Here is a 23,364-nt window from a genome sequence, read left to right as displayed (position 1 = left end):
TTCTGGTGTCCTCCGCCGTGATATTGCTGGAATATTGCTAAAAGCGGCGTAAAACCACACTCACTCACTCACCTCACATCACACCGCCCATTGCCTCTAGCCTCACCGACGAATCACCAATACAAGGTTTTCCAGTGGGAGTTTTAAGATGCAATACACTGGTGCAACATTTGTGATTCGTTTGTTTGTTCTTTAACGCCGCACTCAGAAATAACACAACTATACGATGGCGACCTGTAAACAATCGAGACTAGACAAACCTGTGATTATTTTTATCACCAACGATCCACGCCTTAGGGGAACGATGACTCGCTGTAAACCAAGTCACGAGCCAGACCACCGATCAATTACGTCTCCTGATAGGACAAACAAACATTGTTGGGGGCCTGTTCTATTCCGCAATACCCACAAGGAAAGACTTGTGAAATAAATCAAGGCTATATTTCGCTCGATTTACGAAGTCGATCGCGTAACTATGTTCAAAGGCAATATCCAGTTACATGCCAACACTGCCGTTAACAACACAAGCATACCCACAAAGGCTCGGTGCGGTAACGTTCTTTTATATTTCCGGGAAACGCTTAATGAGTGTCATTAGGGAGAGAGTTTATTAGGCGCCGTGAACACGTCTTCATTGGAACACGCATGGTAATAAGTTACTGCAAAGGTTCATGTTTTTCAACAATAGGCACGCTACGATATAGTCAGAGAATGCAAATAACACTCAATCACAGTGGTTGAGATAGAGGCCAAGTTTCTTTTCCCTTTTGTGGAGCTGGATGTGCATAGATTTCAAGCAACTCAAGTCTTCAAACCGGCCTGGCCACAAATGCAAATTAAGGTCGGACAAGTCGACATCAGACTATATGTACTGGGGTTATGAATGACTGGTATGACATGGGAGAACATTTGTTACGTTTACGCAAACTTCCATCTTTTTTTATGAGCGCCAAACAAACGTGGAACATGATGGATGATTGTGGCAAGCAAACGCAAAACATGACTTCGTCAAAAAACGCAGAGAATGACTGCTTGTTATATAAAAAAATTAAAAAAATTATTGATTGCTTTCATAAAACGAAAGAGGAACGTAAACGATTGAATTAGCGCACAAACGCAGAACATGTTTGACTTTTTTAAACACAACAAAATCGAAACATGACTAGAAGATCTATCGATCAAACACGACATGTTTGCAGTTGTGTCATATACGTCGTTGTGAGATGACGTCACGACAGGGAACCGTTAAACGAAACGACCTTAGTCATATGATTGTCAGGGACGGTTCCAGGATTTTAAAAAATGGTAGGGGGTCCCAATTGGGCCATTAACTTCAGCGGAAGAGTGGATGGGTTGGGGGGTCCCCCTAAAGCCTACCCCAAAAAACATGTTATCATGGTAGGTATTGTGCATACAAAAATGTATTAAACAGAAATGTATCAGGCAAATACAATGTAAAATTGCGTCGTAAGAATGAATATTTGTTGTAAATGCAAACTCGGAACCAGCCCACGCACCATCTGATCAACAAGACGGAAGACGAAGATGTAGACCGTTGAATGTTACCTACAGCTCATCACCAGTCATCAGCGGACTTTCGGGCACGTGGGGACCCCACCAAAAAAAAAGCCGGGCAAAAGAAAGTATTTGATGGAGACTATAACTAAACACTGAACAAACAAGAAATGGTTATTCTATGGTGGCGTATTTGATACGGTTATCATACTAGTGTTTTAGACCTTACGTTTGTGTTTCGACGACTGAGTTCAGCTTAGTAACGTTTTGATAGCGTTTGTATACCCCCCCCCCCCCCCCCCCCCCCCCCCCGTCAGTTTAGACACCCAGCACTCTGATGCTTATCGTTAGACAGCATTGGACGCTGTTCATAATATCAATCACTGGCTTGTCTGACCCAGATTTAGCCACCGTGACATAGCCTGACTTGTGTTAACTGCAGTGTAAATAAACAAACAAGCAAACAAACAAACAAATATACAAAGTATATTCGGATTGGTACATCTGCCAGTAGAAATATTGTCTCATATATGTGTCATTTAATCAAAATAATGTCATTGAAAGACAATAATACCCCACGTCTTCATTCTCGAAAGGAAGATTTGGAAACAGTTATTAATTCGTTGTTACCTATATTCCGATATACAATAAACACTCGTGAGACTTTTGCCACAATGAAGTTTAGATGATCAAATGTCCATTTACAGATGTATAAATTAATGTACTACCGTCAAAATAATTAATCATATTTGCATACCCTGGTAAACCGCATAATACTGATATGTTGTTTTGGTTTCAAGATTAAATTACCTGTTTTAAAGAGGTTGAAGTATTTAGCCGCTCTGCTCTGAAAGGTCGTTTGAAGTGCGGCAATGTCATTCTATTCAGACTCGTTGGACTGACGGATGATTCACGTATAGGTAAGGAGGTATATAGCTCTCAACCAATTTTCAAATTATATACCTGCATATTTGTCTTTTGTAAGTGTTCAATATAGAAACACTTTAGGAATAACAATAGGAATAAAGATTATTCACAGAAGCGATAGGCCCTACCATGTGATATTCGCTGCAAATGTATCCTAGCCAAAACGTACAGCCAACTTTACTTTCACCTTACAGCCATTGGCAAACAAAATGAATAAGGACAAAAACTACTGACCTGAGCAAAGCTTAGCGCTTAGTGTATATGCCATTCTGAATATAATGAAATTTAAGTCTCTCAGATTTAAATGAGTGAGTGAGTACGGCTTTACGCCGCTTTTAGTATTATTCCAGCAATATCACGACGGGGGACACCAGAAATGGGCTTCACACATTGTGCCCATGTGGGGAATCGAACCTGGGTCTTCAGCGTGACTAGCGAACGCTTTGACCACAAGGCTACCCCGCCTCCCCCAGACTTAAATGGTGATCGGGTTGCCTGAATTGTGTGACCTATTTGCTTGTGTGTCAGATTACCCCGCGGAGTAGACTGTGCTCATTATATCAACCACTGGTTTGCCTCGTTCAGACACGATGTACAGACCGCTGTGGTATGGCTGAAATATTTCAGGGCACAAAACAACAGTATCTATTACTCATTTAGTTCCAAATAAATTGTGATAACGTATTTCTTATCATTGAAAATTCATCCTTACGTCTTCAAATTATTCATGACTTGCAGTGAACGTGTCCCGGGTTACCAACGAGTTAATGACAACCAATCGACATAAAAAATAAATTGTCAAACGTCAACTTGCAATATATCATTCAAAGGGCGTTTCGAAATGCCTTCGTGTAATCAGAAGTATGTTCAAGTACCACTACCTAGAAAAGTCTTATCAGTTATAAATTGTGCCGCCTAATACCTCGATAACGTATAAGCAGGGCAATTCAATGGTCCATTCAACCTCTTAAGCTAACAGGCATGTGTTACTAAACAAAGATTGAAAGCTTATCATCAAGTCACTCGTTAGGGTTATTACATGTAGTTGTGTACGACCGTCACTATGCACTGTTGAGCAATATATAAAGGTTGTTTAAATTATACTGCATAAACGCTGTCAAATATAATTGATGAAAACAGCTTTACGCAAATACAAACAAAGGGTGATTTATGTCGTAGATACATGCACACGATAGTAAAATATCGCTGAATAATGAGAGAAATTAATTCGCAGTTTCCGACACAAAACGCTTTGCTCCCAATTTATGTAATCGGAAAACACACTCGTCACAGATAGTTATTAATACAGCACTTTTACCATGGTAAATATTTATTATAACTATTGACTTGTTGGAATGCATTGTATAGGTACATGGGTATGTCAGAAAATACGTCTACACGGGGCATTCCACATGTTGAATCGTCTGTCGAAACATCGGGCTCATCTTAATATTAATATAATATTCAAAGGAAATAACTTTCGGTTTGTGAGAAACATGGTAAAATTAGCACTAGTGCGTTCATAGCTAAACAGGGGGCAGGATTAACAACAGCTAACATTGCTCGGTAAATTGTATAATATATTCAATCTGTCTTTGAAAACCAGATTATAACAATGACGTACAATAGTCAAATCGGATCCAATCACCCGAGATGTAAAAAAATATATGATTCGAATAATCAGACCAGATTATGAAGCACCAACAGTTTTAACCTTCAAACACAGAATTCCTCAGGTCCTGACGGGGTCCGTTGGGGCATATTCATATACCTCATTGGAAATACTAAAATGGACGGATCGTTTCCGAGTCCTTTCCGAGGGTTCACTTTTTGCAATCTGGACTCGCGGGACACTCGCGGATCGGACCGTCCTCCTTTGCTGGGACAAGGCGACGTGGGCCATGGACAGTGGTCTGTGGTTCCTTGAATTAGTATGGTTTATAGAGAATACGGTACCTTGAACTGCCAAGTCTCTATTCTCTCCCCTGTTCCTGTGAATCATACTATCCCCCAATGAATGTTTTTCGGGGTGTTTCCTCGAATACACATCTACAAAGAAACCGTTAGCGTCGTGACGTTTGTTACCCTGTTCTCTTCCCGAGGTTGTGTTGTGACTAGGTCTCCTCGCCTGGTCATGACCCCCCCTCCTGAGGGGGGTCATGGTGGGGAGGGACATCGCCCTCATGCTTTGGGTGAGCTTCACCGGCTTCCTGGGATGAAACTGTTGAACTCTGTCGGCATCAAAACCGTCGTTTAAACCCGGTTTCATCGGCATGTTATCCGCTGAACTCGTCGTGGCACACTCAAGATAGTCCATATAACGAAACTTGGCTTTGTACAGCTGATAAAAGTACGCGAGCTGTGGGGATTTCACCGGGTCCGCTGAATCGCCCAGTTCTAAACACGCGAGGTCTGTAACCACCACTTTCTTAGCTTCAATGGGCTTTGAGTGGGACTGATCTCTCACTCTCACCCTGACACTGGGTGCAATCATGTCAGATGTGGTATTAGAGCGACTAAACAGCGGCACACCCGGTTTTGAATCCGTTCCATCTGATCGCACTCTCATTACTCTTCCAGCGTTCCCCGAAGCCAGGCTACTCATGTCTAAAGATGGAAAAAATAAATTTTGAAAGCTTGCTCGTTTGGCGTGACGGGTCGGTGGCAAAGCAGCAATAGGATGTCTCCAGTATTCAACACCAACCGTCCTTCTTTGTCGTCTGATAGCATTACTCATTTCTTCCGAGACCCGAACTGGGAAATCCTCACTACCTGTCTCGGACGATCCTTTACTATCAATGTCGTCTGCCATTTCTGGATACTCCTTGACAGGCTCGTCTGAATAAGCTATGATTGGTGGCTGTTTTCTTGAAATATCCGACCGCATCGTTACTAAATCTTTCATTGTTGTTTCCCGCTTGGTTGTTTTAGAACTGAAAGCAAAATCACTAGCAGACGACACGAAGCACGTGACAATAGAGCGCGGGAAGATGTGATATGGCCTTTCCGTACACTGACGAAGATGACACCACGCCTATCAGCAGTAATTAAGAAAACTAATGTCTCTCACAACACGGGTTGAAACACAGCGACTCGTCCATCAGGGCCTATGATCATCCCCCGGCGTGCTAAATCGCCCCGAATGCCATACACACATTGTGTCGTCTGCTCAATCCGGAACAGCTGGATTGTCACGTTTTTCCACTCACAGGCTTAATTACAAGCATACCAAGAGACAGTTTGGAGAAAGTAGTCAACTGCAAATCACCTGTCCTCGAATCTATATTCTTAACCCCTCCCCACTACCTGCCTATCCCTGGACGGACGCACACCTGGACGGGAAATCTCTCACCCCCATGGCAACGATGCTGAACATGTCTACGTCAATACAAAGTCAAGGGAAAGTCTCCGTGATGACAATGCCGACGGAAACAACGTTGATGTGGCGTACTAAATCCCCCAAACTAAACGGCAACAGCACGAGTCGGGGTCAATTAGAGGACAAATATTGCAGCGAGTACCTCGCTGTGTTCTGAAAAAATTGTTCATGTTCTTGGCAGAGATGTGTCATATTTCCTCTTACATTATGTAAAAAATTCCGTGGTCTACACAAAATCCATTGTCACCACCACATCCATTTCTTTTTGTTTATAATCCTGTTGGTAGATCACATGAATATTGAAGATTCTTCGTCAATATTTTATGGTTCGGCCGAAGTGTTTAAGAATGTCATATTAAGTTTCGTTGTGAGTCTTCTCGTTCTATTTCACCTCCCTGGTGCGCTCACTGCAGCTCCCGAATACATTAGAATAGAATGTAGCCTATATCCGAGGCTTATTCCTTAGCAAGATATTGTTATTGTTTTTCACCCTTTACAGAGCAATAAAACTGCTTGATGGCTTCAACGACCTTCCAACCTCACAATAATCGCTGATTTCAAACATAAACAAAACAACCGCTCTAAACAACCTACTCGCAAATAGTCCTCCAGTTGACTGAGTATTGAACAAGACAAGCTCCGTCCAGCCCTGTAGCGAAATCTCAAGTGTTGTTAAGCTGTTCCTATGAATGGCCCATCTTGCATCTCAGTGAATAGCGACGATTGATCAACTGAAGCAGGGATAAGCTTCCAATCACTTTGTGGACAAATTATCCTGAGCCTGTCGATGATAAAAATATCGATCTGATAATTACCCGATCGGACTTGTAGAGCGAGAACGGGAAAGTATCGCAAAACCCGTGACACAGAGCTTCTCCGCCCTCCCGTCGTCGTCGGTCAAATGAAGACATTTTAACACCCCAGGTTATAAATGTTTGTTCTTAGACGGTAACACCGATCGTGAGCAAGGTCTGGGAAATATTTCGAGGATAGGGTACACTGTATTCGTCATATTTCAATCAGAAAGGGGTTTAACCTGTCTTGTCACACAATGACTGATAAATAACCCTGATGTTGTGAGCACGGTCGCCACTTTCACCCCTACACTATATTAAACAACCGTGATAGGCCAGGCAACAGAGTGTAGCAGCCTCGCGGCATTCACTCTAATCTGGCTAAATATTATCTTCAAATAAAACGACCCTCACCCCGTCGCTATGCAATACCACCTCGTCCCGCCCTCAACTGCTTCAATAACACCAAGACAGGTAAACGTGTACCGTATTAACAAGTGTTTGTGTTTATATTACACCGTTTAGTGCCCAATCACTTGGGTGTGGGTCCGGTGGCCCTGGGTCTGCCCAATCACTTTGGTGTGGGTCCGGTGTCCCTGGGTCGGTGCCCAATCACTTTGGTGTGGATCCGGTGGCCCTGGGTCTGCCCAATCACTTTGGTGTGGGTCCGGTGCCCCTGGGTCAGTGCCCAGTCACTTTGGTGTGGATCCGGTGGCTCTCGGTCTGCCCAATGACTTTGGTGTGGACCCGGTGGCCCTGGGTCAGTGCCCAATGACTTTGGTGTGGGTCCGGTGCCCCTGGGTAGGTGCCCAATCACTTTGGCGTGGGCCCGGTGGCCCTGGGTCTGCCCAATCACTTTGGTGTAGGTCCGGTGTCCCCGGGTTAGTGCCCAATCACTTTGGTGTAGGTCCGGTGTCCTCCGGTCTGCCCAACCACTTTGGTGTAGGTCCGGTGTCCCCGGGTTAGTGCCCAATAACTTTGGTGTGGGTCCGGTGTCCCCGGGTCTGCCCAATCACTTTGGTGTGGGTCCGGTTACCCTGGGTCAGTGCCCAATCACTTTGGTGTGGGTCCCGTGCCCCTGGGTCAGTGCCCAATCACTTTGGTGTGGGTCCCGTGCCCCTGGGTCAGTGCCCAATCACTTTGGTGTAGGTCCCGTGTCCCTGGGTCAGTGCCCAATCACTTTGGTGTAGGTCCGGTGTCCCTGGGTCAGTGCCCAATCACTTTGGTGTGGGTCCCGTGCACCTGGGTCAGTGCCCAATCACTTTGGCGTTGGTCCCGTGCACCTGGGTCAGTGCCCAATCACTTTGGTGTGGGTCCCGTGCCCCTAGTTCAGTGCCCAATGACTGGTGTGGGTCCCGTGCCCCTGGTTAGGTGTCCAATCACTTTGGTGTGGGTCCGGTGTTCCTGGGTCAGTGCCCAATGACTGGTGTGGGTCCCGTGCCCCTGGTTAGGTGTCCAATCACTTTGGTGTGGGTCCGGTGTCCCGGGGTCAGTGCTCAATCACTTTGGTGTGATTATTCCCCTGAATAAGAAGACTTTTTATCTATTTACTATACCAATACTGAATGGTGATAAACTCTTTGCATTTGACAAGGGACACGTTGGCCCCATCGTCTAAGGCGCTGCAATTCGCGTTGCGTTCCCCAGGCGCGCCAGGAACCTATAGGTTCAAATCCCAGATTAGTCCTGATTCTGATACTAGGTTTGTCAGAAACCCATGGGTTTCACAAAGCTATACACACACAACCTGCATCACTTCCACGCACACTGTGTATAACTGAAACACTACTCAAAGTGGCGTTAACCCAAACTCGCTAACTCACTCTGGATTCGGCAGCTGAAGGGCGAATATGTATTCTATTGTTACTCCGACATATGTGCATAATTCGCTTGTTTGTTTTTGAACGCTATATGACGGCGGTCTGTAAATAATCCAGTCTGGACAAGACAATCCAATGATTAATATCATGAGCATCGATCCACGCAATTGGGATCGATGACATGCATCAACAAAGTCAGCGAGGCTGACCACCCGATCCCGTTAGTCGCCTCTTACGATGTGCATAATTGTGGGTCAGGTTACCTAGGAGAAATGTAATATGCAGGTATCGACTTTTAAATAAAGAGTGCGGTAACTACATTTACACGTTTCTTGCTACGATTTCAGAGATTATTACAGATAATAAAAACAGAGCTTTTCTCCTTTCACAAAATGTTGGAAAGCTGAATTCCGAGAGCGAGTTACATTTGCACTTAACATCTTTCAAAGCCAGAGTTATTAAGGTGGAATGCGAGAGCGAAGTTCAGCTTGTTAATTACGCTGGAAAGCTTAACTGTCAAAATACACGGACCTCAGCCCATGTTCTAACTTTTTGGTTAAGTCTTACAAATTCAGTCATAATGCACGTATGCGGTTATTTGGTAAATGTGCAATTTTGATGTGTGTGCGCGCATGTGTGTGTGTGTGTGTGTGTGTGTGTGTGTGTGTGTGTGTGTGTGTGTGTGTGTGTGTGTGTGTGTGTGTGTGTGTGTGTGTGTGTGTGTGTGTGTGTTCGCGGGCTTGCGTGCGTTCGAGTCCGTGGTCAGAAAAGGTCCCAGTACCCAATGTCGTTAACTGAAGGTCGGTTTGTACCAAAATGCGGATTGGCTGATTTCAATTCAACCTACTCGACGCCAACGACCATTGATCACGCTGATAAGCATGTATAAATTTTCCTGATCTCATCTTGATACAGGTCTCTTTGATACAGTTGCAATGTTGCTGGCTGCGGTGTACAATATGATACAATCACATGGTCGTTTGTCAGACAGACGCGATTGCCCAAATTAGTCGAGATACAAGGACAAGTATCGGCACATACACTACTGCCGACATACGGTACGGCCCAAGAGCTGGTCCATTGTCCATGTTGGTCAGTGTTGGCACATACACACCTACTGCCAACACACGGTACGGTCCGAGAGCTGGTCCATTGTCCATGTTGGTCAGTGTTGGCACATACACACCTACTGCCAACACACGGTAAGGTCTGAGAGCTTGTCCGTTGTCCATGGTGGTCAGTGTTGGCACATACACACCTACTGCCGACAAACGGTACGGTCTGAGAGCTTGTCCGTTGTTCATGTTGGTCAGTGTTGGCACATACACACCTACTGCCGACATACGGTACGGCCCAAGAGCTGGTCCATTGTCCATGTTGGTCAGTGTTGGCACATACACACCTACTGCCAACACACGGTACGGTCTGAGAGCTGGTCCGTTGTTCATGTTGGTCAGTGTTGGCACATACACATCTTCTAACGACATACGGTACGGTCCGAGAGCTGGTCCGTTGTCCATGGTGGTCAGTGTCGGCACATACACACCTACTGCCGACACACGGTACGGTCTGAGAGCTTGTCCGTTGTCCATGTTGGTCAGTGTCGGCACATACACACCTACTGCCGACACACGGTACGGTCTGAGAGCTGGTCCGTTGTTCATGTTGGTCAGTGTTGGCACATACACACCTACTGCCGACATACGGTACGGTCCGAGAGCTGGTCCGTTGTCCATGTTGGTGAGTGTTGGCACATACACACCTACTGCCGACACACGGTACGGTCTGAGAGCTGGTCCGTTGTTCATGGTGGTCAGTGTTGGCACATACACACCTACTGCCAACACAAGGTACGGACTGAGAGCTGGTCCGTTGTCCATGTTGGTCAGTGTTGGCACATACACACCTACTGCCAACACACGGTACGGTCTGAGAGCTGGTCCGTTGTTCATGTTGGTCAGTGTTGGCACATACACATCTTCTACCGACATACGGTACGGTCCGAGAGCTGGTCCGTTGTCCATGTTGGTGAGTGTTGGCACATACACACCTACTGCCGACACACGGTACGGTCTGAGAGCTGGTCCGTTGTTCATGGTGGTCAGTGTTGGCACATACACACCTACTGCCGACACACGGTACGGTCTGAGAGCTGGTCCGTTGTTCATGGTGGTCAGTGTTGGCACATACACACCTACTGCCAACACACGGTACGGACTGAGAGCTGGTCCGTTGTCCATGTTGGTCAGTGTTGGCACATACACACCTACTGCCGACATACGGTACGGTCTGAGAGCTTGTCCGTTGTTCATGTTGGTCAGTGTTGGCACATACACTACTGCCGACACACGGTACGGTCTGAGAGCTGGTCCGTTGTCCATGTTGGTCAGTGTTGGCACATACACACCTACTGCCAACACACGGTACGGACTGAGAGCTGGTCCGTTGTCCATGTTGGTCAGTGTTGGCACATACACTACTGCCGACACACGGTACGGTCTGAGAGCTGGTCCGGTGTCCGTGTTGGTCAGTGTTGGCACATACACACCTACTGCCGACATACGGTACGGTCTGAGAGCTGGTCCGTTGTCCATGTTGGTCAGTGTCGGCACATACACACCTACTGCCGACACACGGTACGGTCTGAGAGCTGGTCCGTTGTTCATGTTGGTCAGTGTTGGCACATACACATCTTCTACCGACATACGGTACGGTCCGAGAGCTGGTCCGTTGTCCATGTTGGTGAGTGTTGGCACATACACACCTACTGCCGACACACGGTACGGTCTGAGAGCTGGTCCGTTGTCCGTGTTGGTCAGTGTTGGCACATACACACCTACTGCCGACATACGGTACGGCCTGAGAGCTGGTCCGTTGTCCATGTTGGTCAGTGTTGGCACATACACACCTACTGCCGACATACGGTACGGCCTGAGAGCTGGTCCGTTGTCCATGTTGGTCAGTGTTGGCACATACACACCTACTGCTGACATACGGTACGGACTGAGAGCTGGTCCGTTGTCCATGCTGGTCAGTGTTGGCACATACACACCTACTGCCGACATACGGTACGGCCTGAGAGCTGGTCCGTTGTCCATGTTGGTCAGTGTTGGCACATACACATCTTCTACCGACACACGGTACGGTCTGAGAGCTGGTCCGTTGTTCATGTTGGTCCATGTTGGTCAGTGTTGGCACATACACACCTACTGCCTATTTCCGGCACGTAGTCTGTCGGACCTTGAAACAAATGTATCCAATACAACCCATACAAGTCTATAATAGTGAGCCAGTTTAGACAACTGCACTTTCAGGAAAATAAAGAGTCTGTGAGTTCCTTTTTATTATATTTTATTCAGATAGTTTAACAACCTTTTTTTCTGTAAAATATGTACATTCAAAGACGTATATACAATACGTCTTTGGTTCATTGCAGAGACTAGATGTAAGTCTATACGGTACGGCCTGATAGCTGAGCCGTTGTTCATGTTGGTCAGCGTTGGCACATACACACCTACTGCCGACATACGGTACCGCCTGAGAGCTAAGCGGCTTCATGTTGTCCAGTGTTGCTAAGAAGCCGGTTTCTCGCTGTCACGCCTCCATCTAACCCAAAACATCATTTGTTTTCCGAGCGAACTGTTTGCGAACGGGTACCTGTCAAACGATAAGCTGTTATAAGCCGTGGTGGGATGAAAGGTGTCGGCGGGGTACGGCTGATTGATGTTAACGTTTGTCGGAAGAAAGCTTCATATTCAGTAATAACAAAGATGAAATAAAGATGTACAAAGATTTGTGTTGCTATAGATACGCGGGGAAATATCCGTTTTAATTCTTATTCTCGGGGCAACTCTGAGCCTACAGATAGGGAGGTCTTACGTTTCTGGCTGAGTTCCAGGATCCGCTGACAGTAAAAATCGTAACTTCAGAAGAAGATCCAATCTGATCCAATCATCCAAATTAAACGTTAAGATAATAAAACAATCCAGTACAATGCATTTTAGTTTCCTAGTTATCACCCATCGGCCAAATATTTCATTATAAAACTCCGTAAACAAACAAAACAGTCTGGCCTATATGACATCCGACATAAAATGTCCACAGACACGAAAAATAAAATACAAGGTACACTTAGACAGGCAGAATGAGAAACATGATGAGCCATTGTTAAGAAAGTCAGTTATTTGACGTCGCAGCCTATATTAGTCTATTTGTACCAAGCGGTCAGTTAAATGATTGTGTTCAGGTCATGGAAACCAGTGGTTAACAGCATGAACAACGACCTATGCCGCCAGGGTAACAACAAGCCAGATGACGCATTATGAACACCCAATCCCCATTGTAGTCGAGTCTAACGACCGGTTTCCGATGCTGGGGGTACATGCTGCCTCAGCAGCTCGCTGTGTGATAGCTAGATTGATGGATTAAAGCAGAGATGGATGGGAGGATGATTGATGAAAGATGCAGCAATTGATTTTAGGTGGTTTGGTACTAGTTCATTGTGTATACCCACCTCTGATCACATGACACATAACATAGATGCATGAAAACATGTTTCAAACTTAAGAAGGCAGCTTACTGTACGAGTTTGTATCATATTTTGTGAACACAATAAATGTGACTCCTATGTACACAGTGACATGAACAAACCTAGTACATTGCTGTCTGTCGTGATATTGACTCCGCGAGGGTAGGACAATAGCAACACGATGAGGAATGTTATGCAACGTTGCTAATGACGCCCTGTCTCTAGTGACGGTTTTACGGTGACAAGTAAGCTCTTTTGGGGCTTTGGGGACTCTCTGGCTTAAGATGCTGATATGGCATGGTCTCGATTGACAGATGATTGGGGATATAAATATTTGTATGAATTTAATTCTTTTGCAAATTATATTGACATTTCTATCTTGAATACATAGCACACTCACAATAACATACTAATGAGTGATTCTCAGAGATTACACAGTATTAATTTGTTTGTTGTTTAATGCCGCTCTCAGTAATATTCAAGCTATATGATGGCGGTCTGTAAACAATCGAGTCTGGACAAGACAATCCAGTGATTGACATCATGAGCATCAATCCATGCAGTTGGGATGATGACAGACGTCAACCAAGTCAACGAGCCAGTCCACCCGATCCCGTTAGTCCCGTTAGACGACAAGCTTAGTCACCTTTTACGGCAAGCATAGGTTGCAGAAGACTCATGACACAGCAACACATACTTAAGACACAGCTAAGCATACTTAAGACACAGCAACGCAGACCTATTCTCTACCCGGATCTTCACGGGTCCCGTGGTATGAAAGTCAAATGGAGTTTACAATGATGTTACTGCTTCCCTTTTCCTTACTGCAAATGCTTTGGTAACACTCGCACATGTAGACATGTTCCTTCACGTTTCAAATAAGGCGAACGTTATTACTCAAACACACAGTGTGACGGAAAAGGTAAGGGGAACAATCACCAATTTCACACTATACGTGGCTTGAAATTGACACATACGTGCAAGTAACAAGTGTAGCTGTCAATTACAAGCATTGTTGTTAGTTTCTCTGAACTCTATGTAATACGAGATCCCAAGTTAATTAACATTCTGACCAACTAGCGTGGTGGCTGATAACGGTTGCCTGTTAAAGTCATATAATGATGGCGGTGGGGTTCGTGTCGTTGTGCAGGGACAGAGGTGGATATTATTCATTGGGTGTTACCTAGTACATGAACACGCAACAGGAACTATAATTACAGCCAGATTGTTGTTTACACATATACAACTAATAGGCTATTGTTACGTACCGCGGAGTGTCGTGCAACATGGGATCTAGTTTTCAGTGCTGGGGCGTTCTTGACTCATTGTGATAATCTTACTCGAGATTTCATTTGTTGGTGTTATTTCAGGCTATGCTGAAAATCAAGCATGTATTCGTGCCGAGAAGGTGTATCGACAATAGTCAGATCAGAACAGATACGGGGGAGAGATGCGTCACATATACGCACAGGGACAAAGACATAGACAGACATTGGTATAAAGACACGGCTAGACATACAGATCAGAACAGATACGGGGGGAGAGATGCGTACATACACACATACAGGGACAAAGACATAGACAGACATTGGTATATAGACACGGCTAGACATACAGATCAGAACAGATACGGGGGGGGGGGGGGGGGAGATGCGTACATATACATATGCAGGGGCACAGACATAGACAGACATAGGTAGACATGGCTAGACATACAGATCAGACACAGATACAACGAAGGGGAGAGGGATGCATACATATACACACAGGGGCACAGACATAGGTAGACATAGGTAGACATGGCTAGACATACAGATCAGACACAGATACAACGAAGGGGAGAGGGATGCATACATATACACACAGGGGCACAGACACAGACAGACATAGGTAGACATAAAGATCACAGCAACACAGACTTAAGACACATCTACACATACTTAGGACATAGCAACACATACTTAAGACACAGCAACACATTCTTAGGACACAGCAACACATACTTAGGACACAGCAACACATACTTAGGACACAACAAAATATACTTAGGACATAGCAACACATACTTAAGACACAGCAACACATACTTAGGACAACGAAACACATACTTAAGACAACTGAACAGATACTTGGGACACAGCAACGCATACTTAAGACATAGCAACACATACTCAGGACACAGCAACACATACTTAAGACACAACAACACATACTTAAGATACAGTAACACATACTTAAGACACAGCAACACATACTTAAGATACATCTACACATACTCAGGACACAGCAACACATACTTAAGACAACGCAAAACATTCTTAAGACACAGAAACACATACTTAAGACACAGCTACAAAGACTTAAGACACAACAACACATACTTGGGACACAGCAACACATACTTGGGACACAGGAACACATACTTAAGACACAGCAACACATACTTAAGACAATGAAACACATACTTAGGACACAACAACACAGACTTAAGACACAGCAACACATACTTAAGACACAGCAACAAGACTTAAGGACAGCCACACAGACTTGGGCCACAGACCACACCTCGTACACAGACGGGACACTCGGGCAGGCAAGTTAACATGACGGACAATACATGGCTGTTATTAGCAGCATAATGTAGAAACGTGTACCTCCTCGTATACCAAGACGTATCACCCGCTCGCTTACTCATTCACTCACTTGAATGTATGGGGGAATCTATCAGTGCCATGGCATTATTTGATCAGAGCCATAAAGAAACCAACGCATGATGTGATATTATTACATTTTGACATCAAATCATAAATAAAATGCCAGAGCTTTTAGCATCAGGGGAGAGATTAAGCTATTTTAAAAGCAAACACATATATATCACCCCCACGACATCGCCTACTTTGGATGTGTCATAATGGGGTTACGGATCTCGGGAGAATTAATTGATTTGCAATACTATGCATTGATAGGTGAATTCCACTGGCGATCGATAAGGCTGATTTCTGTCATATGTACTCCGAAAATCTATAATCAATCATTACTGTTGATGTCTAAAATAAGTGTCTTTTCCAGTCGGGATAATATTCCAGTGTATAATTAACTCCCCAATCTGAAATGAGTGTAATGTCACCAAGGATCAAAATGGCTTAGCTTTCTGGGTCCATCGTCAAAACGGCAAAATAATCAATTGAGACAGAATAGTTCTCATTTGGTATAATTTATCTTTTTTCAAACATTCGAGTCCAAATGTGAGGTGAGGTGAGGTGAGGTGAGGTGAGGTGAGGTGAGGTTTAATGTCGCGTCCAAGATTATTGCACTTACATAGCGACGTGCATGCATGTGTGTGTGGCTGCTTGTACTCGTCCGGACTGATGCCGATTTATAGTGCTAGCTTACCGAGATACCATGCCGCAGTTTAACATGAATACCCCACTCAGACACAGTATACTGACTCCGAGCCTACCAGTCCTTGTTTCAGTCCCTTAATGCCGAGCGCCAGGCAGGGTAACAACAAGTACCATTTTTAACGACTTTTGGTAGAACTCCGGGCCTTCCGCTCTCCTTGCGGACGCTCTACCACTTGACCACGGAGGCGGTCTCGAGTCCAAAGAGGGTGGCGAGGAAGCAAAGTGTTTAAAGCGTTCACTCGTCACGCAGAAGACCCTGGTTGGATTCGTGGCTAGAATATTGCTAAAAGCGGAGTAAAGCCAATTCACCCTGTCACCCAAGGACAAATGTTATCAGTTAGGTACGTGGTTCTAGCTGCTAGGTAATGAAATTTGAGGAATGGAATTTATCGCCGTTCCAATATTCCGCAATATTATCAACGTTACACCAGAAATAAGTATACAATAACCTCTTTGAGAATTAAGCATTGATGTCAGGCATGTCGAGCGAGCACACTTTCCACTGGACCCCCCAACCATCCTTACAAAGATGGCAGATTTGCGTGGCAGATTTGTTCTACAGTGAAGCCCTCGTTAGTCCCAACCTCGCTGGCCCGGAAACCCCGCTCTCCAGACTGATAGTAGGAACATTTTAAGTATACAAATACCAATCATTCGTTAACCAAACATTGTGGAATCCGACAGATAAACCGGAACTGTACCGTTAGGAATCCGATGAACAAAATGTTTCCCTGAACAAAAACGCAAATAAAATGTTTCCCTTGCTATATTTGTAACATACTGGTCACACAATATGAATATCACAAATTATCACGCAGTTTATTGATGATGAAAGGTGAATAAAACAAATTATCACGCAGTTTATTGATGATGAAAGATAAATAAAACAAATTATCACGCAGTTTATTGATGACGAAGGGTTATTATTAACAAATTATCAGGCAGTTTATAGATGATGAAAGATAAATAAACAAATTACCACGCTATGTACTGATGATAAAAGATAGATAAATCAAATTACCAATTAGTTTATTGCTGATGAAAGAGAAACAAAACAAATTACCACTCAGTTTGTTTATGCAATTCCCTATTTTGACTAGTACTATACATGTATGGTCCCGTGTTTTTTCAGGTGAACGATTGACATGCCTTTGCATGTGTTTGTGACGGATGCCACCGGTGGGGCAGGATACGCTCATCTTTTCGCGAACACCTGGTATCATCACTATTTGCTCGTGATATAGTCGGAATCGTACTATTGACTTGGATATGGAAAGGCCTTTTTCGCTTTATTTGTTGATGATGATCACGTGCAGCCTGTCCTGTTCGTGGCGGTGTACAAGGGATTTTCTCTCCCGCTGAGAAATTATTTCCCTCCAAAGCGGGATACATTAAAAGTTGCAGCAGGATCACGAGGGGTACATGTGGTTTTATGCGGCCGGTGTTAGGCTTTATACCACGAGCTGGAGGCGAATGGTATAAAACCTAACGAGGGACGCATAAAAGCATAAGTACCCCCAGGGATCCTGCTGCAACGGACTGATCTTACCGACATGTTTTAATAGGACATTATAAAAAAAAATAAACAAATTCGAAATTGATAGAAAACAGCTGTTCGGTTTGCCGAAGGTTAACTTGTGCTATGTCACTCGAAAAAAACGTGCTTCGAAGCGGGGTAGAAGGGATGTTTTCTTCATATCACAAATACACGTGCAACCTGCCTTGTTCGTGGCGGGGTATAAGGGATTTATTATCCCGTTGAGAAATGTATCTCCCTCCAAGGCGGGATACATAGTATGTTACCGAGATCCCTTGAACCAATCAGATCTCATCATTCTAACATGGAGGAATGATAAAACAAATTATCACGTAGTTTATTGATGATGTAAAATGAACAAAAGAAATTACCTCAGTTTATTGATGATAAAGGATTAATAAAACAAATTATCACATAGTGTATTGATGAAGAAACATGAATAGGCGCCCGGAAAGCATGAATTGTAAAATCTATTTTATAAATATCAAAAACACTCCAGAAACCTCTTGTATTTCTCATTTACAGATAACGATACCTTCTCACCAAGGTCGACACTTCCTTGTCCCACCGTTCCATCAACGTTTTCAGATGTTAGACGTTCTGGTTTCGTAACAACTCTTAAAATAAGTAAACATTTGAAATTTACTAGTCCCAGTGTTCCCCTTTATACTTTATGAAACGCCGACTTCCATATTATATTATCAATCGCATGTGTCATTTCAAAACCATAAGAGGAAAGTAACCAACTCGGTGGCGACATGAAGCCCTCGTTGTGAAGCAGTATAGTTTATAACCTGTCAAAAAACGCAATCCTTTATAACCCCACCTCGCGAACATGTACCCCCAAGGGAGATAATTTGCACCCAGCCAAGCAACCTTGAAGTGTTTCTTTCCGGACTGAGAATGTCAACTCGACGCATTCGATAGGTTAACTCAATCATTTTGGTGGATGTTGACGTCTTCCTGGATCGATATAATGCTATAAATTGTTGGGCGTGGGCTTAAATGTAGATTATTTGGTCATAATGGCCGATGTGATCGGTACTTGGATTGGTATCCACAGCTAAAGGCAGATACTACTCCCCTAAAAGGCAGTAAGGTTTGATTCAAGTCACTCAAATAGCGGTTGTTTGTCAAATTTTATTATGCATTTCAATCAAACAAGCGAAAATTACCTTAATTACACAGACACAATGTTTCTCTTTGATTTCATTTTGAATAATAATAAATTTGAAAATTATGTCCTTCTCCGTACATATATTTATATCAAATTTAACTAAACACAGCGCGTTAATTCACAGCATTAATTAATCTCATTGGTTCACGTGATCTAGATAAAATATTTTTTTTTATACCAGTAAAAAGCCGCACCTTCCATCACGTGAGAAAGCACAAGTTACCCTCAGCTGAATCGAACGGTTGTTTTCAATCAATTATGAATTTGTTTAAACTCTTTTTCAATATCATAAACACATGTCGGTAAGAAAAATTCGTTGTAGCAGTCTCACTCGGGGTACGTTATGTGGTTTTATGAATACCTTGTTAGGTTTCATACCTCCGGCTTGTGGTATAAAGCCTAACGCGGGACAACATACCACATGTACCCCGACTGAGACTGCTACAACTTATAATGTGGCACCGCTCCTATCCATATGGAACTAGGACGGTAGATGAACATGCATTTAGACAGGAAAGCTTTCGGTGTCTTAATATTGTTTAAGATGAATGTCATCTCAGCGTATAATGATTATGTTTTGTCAGATTAAAATATGTGAATACGTTTGACTGCACCATATCATTCACTAACTTAATATTAATAGTTATCCTATTTATAATACAGCTATCATAATTGTTACTACAGTCAACTCTCTAAAACTCACGCTGTCAATGACGTGATTCTCATGAACGTTGTCATATGTTTGTTGTTTTACGCCGCACATTGTAAATATTTTGGATTTATTCCATGAGGAGGACGATGATTATTTGTAATTTCCGTTATGATATGTTTGATAGGCATCTTTTACGAAGTAAAGGATGAAAAGGTAGACACAATTTTTGATTACAACTTCTTTATTTACAAAAAAAACTATTTTTGGTAAAATAAAGAAGTTGTTATCCATAAATTTGGTCTACTTAGTTATAATAACTATGACATAATCAACCAGTTATATCATAATATCGCGGTCGCTATATGGCTGAAATAATGCCGATGCGACGTTAAATTTTAAATTTTAACTCACTCACTGTCATAATATCGCATCTCTGAAAATAACGAACGTAGTACAGATTACTTATTACGAAAGAAAAAGTACACAAGAAATCTTTTTTCAAAACATCGTGTATACCTTTTGACTTTCAGATATAATGAGTAAATGTTTTATATTAATAAGCGTTTGCCAGGTTCGTGTCATACTTTTTAATTTCAATTACGTGACATTTGGACCACGGTTGTCTTTCATTTTAATCAGTTTAGTGTCACATAATATAAGTCCAGCTTTTATAAGCAACCCAAAGAAACAAGTTAATCGTTTTGGACCTGTAGGGTTTGTCTTCTTCCAGAGCAGGACGGGGTCAATACCTGTAAACCCTGATCGGAAAGTAGGACGCGGACTCATCTATTCCCTTAGCGTGCGAAGTGATTCATCAGCCGGGTTGCTCTGTGTTCAGTAATACGCCTTGTTATTGTGATGTCACGACGGTCTGCGTGTCGGTCAAGTCTGTTCGGGGCGTGACAGACACAGCTGCGATTGCCGTATCACTATATCCATATCAGTGTTCTGTAAGTCACTACTAGGGGCAGCGTATCGTCCCGTAGGAAACATCTGCAAATGTGGGCTGAAGGACTTACAGCACACTTTTACATATACGTTTGGCTACACATAATCAATAAAACAATTTTTAGTACACCAATCTCTTCCTCAATCACTTACCTTCATATATGGATACTTTCTTTTGTCAAAAATGAACATTCAATAAGGAATAATCAATCATGTTCAAAAACAAACTCTGTACGGAATTTTGAAAAACAGGGCGGCGGCCCCCCGCCCGAGGCAAGGGAGTTAACTGACTGTAGAAGTCTAGATTCCACCCTTGCGGAACTAGGCTGGAGTTCCGAGTCTATGTACAGTCCAATCAACATCGCGGAACGAACGAGACATTCGGTTCTTGAACAACATGGATTTCAACGTGCAAATTTCGATCGATTGCAGGGTTGGCAAAGCATGTATACCGTCAACTGGGCGTCGACAGATGTTTTCCAAATCTTTTCAAGCTTTTAATCAAGGTGCTCATCTGATCTGATGCACTTTGCGAGGGAAGGCCCGTTTAATTACAAATTTGATCTTGATTATCTATCAGATCGTCTTCACTGGGCGCCGCTATTTTTAAGCAAATGAAAGTGAAATGAGAGTTGGAATCTGATTGGTCAATAGGAGGGTCATGGAAGGGACATAATTCGTAATAGCCACTGGTGGCGCTACGGTCGAGGCGCGAAATTGGGATCGATGACAAGCACCAACCAAGTCAGCGAGCCTGATGACCAACCGATTCCGTTAGTCGCCTCTTACGACAAGCATAGTCGCCTTTTACGGCAAGCAAAGGTACTTACAAGAAATTGGTCTGTATCATAAATTTTAAATATGTATGTGAATAACTAATTGCTTGTTTTTAAATTTGGTGTGATGCTTTTATTAACAGAGATTATTGAAGTTTTTGTCCAGGAGGTTAAAGTACCTTAAAATTATTGCCCCCTGTGTGACACGTAATTCCTGTCATAATCGATGTAACTATCACCAACCAGCGTTTTAAGCCAACTCATTGCTGCGCATTTTATAATTGTGTCCAGTATTGTGCACAACCACCATTGGCTAAAGTGATGATTTAAATCCTGCTGGGGTATCGTGGAGGAAGCTAAGGCACCGTAAGTCCCCAAGATACCCAGCAAGGTGGCCTAGCTTTGGTAACTAGTGGCTTGTAGCCCGTGTTTTAAACAGTTGTAAATAGTACTGTTATGCCAACATATGTTTGACAAATTTGCTTTTAAACATAACTTTGTATTTATGACGCACTTGTATATAATCATCTTGTTCTCGTCGCTATATGGCTGAAATAATGCCGATGCGACGTTTAATCTTAACTCACGTACGTGAAAGAAATATACACATTTGTCCCTGATTAATTATAAAATGTATATACACAGTGAAACTATATTGTTTTAATGCACCCAGAACAACAAAACAACAAAGACAACTATGGTAAACTACCTCGAACGTCGTGGGGATAGGTAATATAGTTTCCTTTAGGGACTATGTCACGGCAGGCAGCGGCCGGGTTAGCAACAAAACAGACGCGCAGTTCATTATGAATGTAAAACCGGTATATTGTGCTTGGTGAACTTACGTCGGATAAACAGCTTTGCAAAAAAACAGGAAGTTTCCTGCGTGAGCAAACCTGTGGACATCAATGGGGACTCACCTCTGTATGTTGTGTTCTCAAGGCAAACGCGACTGTGAACATGTTCTTCTTATGACATTGAGATTTGTGAACGGATAACTCACCATTCCTCTCTTTTACTGTGCAGATTTTAAAGCATAGGTGTTTTAAATGACAAAATTGGACCCGATTAACTTTCTTAAGAGCTATTTACTCAAGTTCAAACTTAGAATTTGTCCAGCATTTTTTTGTTCTTCACAAATGTTACCGTGATATATCTCCATAAAGTGGTTATTATCCCCGCAGCGAAGTGGGGCGGGGGGTCCGCCCTTCCATTCGTCCGTCCGCTTCTCAGTGGGGACATAGATTATCAACATATATTTAAGTGAGAGGGATAACATTTTACACACTGGTGTTACTGGTCATGATCTTCAATGAGTTATAAAATTGGTGCCGTAAATTACCTTTTACAGAGTTATGGCCCATGCTCCGTGCTTTTCAACTTAGTGTATACTGCGTTAAATGGGGTTAAGAAAGTACTGAAGTAACATGAATGAAAATTTACATGCTTATATAAGAGATACTTGTCAAGACTGAATACGAAAATTGGTGCCGTCATTTTTGTGTGTGCTGACTGCCCCGGACACATGTTTTCACAAACTCTTTCCCAGTGCGTGACACTTTCGTTACACTCTCGGTAACATCGCTGCCACCAGCTAGGCGGCGGTAGTATAGTGAGCTCCACGAACGGGTTATTGCTGTAAGGAGCTTGATGCTTTTAGTGAGTGAGTGAGTGAGTGAGTATGGTTTTTCGCCGCTTTTAGCAATATCACGGCGGGGGACACCAGAAATGGGCTTCACACATTGTACCCATGTCGGGAATCGAACCCGGGTCTTCGGCGTGACGAGCGAACGCTTTAACCACTAGGCTACCCGACCGCCCCTGATGCTTTTAGAGTTTGTATATTCACATTTACGGCCCTTGATCTATGTTTGTTTGTTTGTTTGTTTGTTGTTTAACGTCACACT

General features: G+C 43.4%; 1 protein-coding gene across 1 annotated transcript; it reads right to left on the bottom strand.

The window, feature by feature from the left end:
• Positions 1–9,418: 9,418 nt before the first annotated feature.
• LOC139475590 (uncharacterized) lies at positions 9,419–11,605 on the bottom strand. The gene has a single exon (XM_071258782.1). It carries the CDS (start codon positions 11,603–11,605, stop codon positions 9,419–9,421), a length of 2,187 nt encoding a protein of 728 aa, XP_071114883.1.
• Between the last annotated feature and the right edge of the window lie 11,759 nt (positions 11,606–23,364).

Source organism: Haliotis cracherodii, unplaced genomic scaffold, assembly GCF_022045235.1.
Source record: "Haliotis cracherodii isolate W230 unplaced genomic scaffold, xgHalCrac1.p SCAF_3, whole genome shotgun sequence".
In the NCBI taxonomy this organism is placed as follows: Eukaryota; Metazoa; Mollusca; class Gastropoda; order Lepetellida; family Haliotidae; genus Haliotis; species Haliotis cracherodii.
Note: the sequence above shows the minus strand (reverse complement) of the source record. Positions and strands in the feature narration are given on the sequence as shown.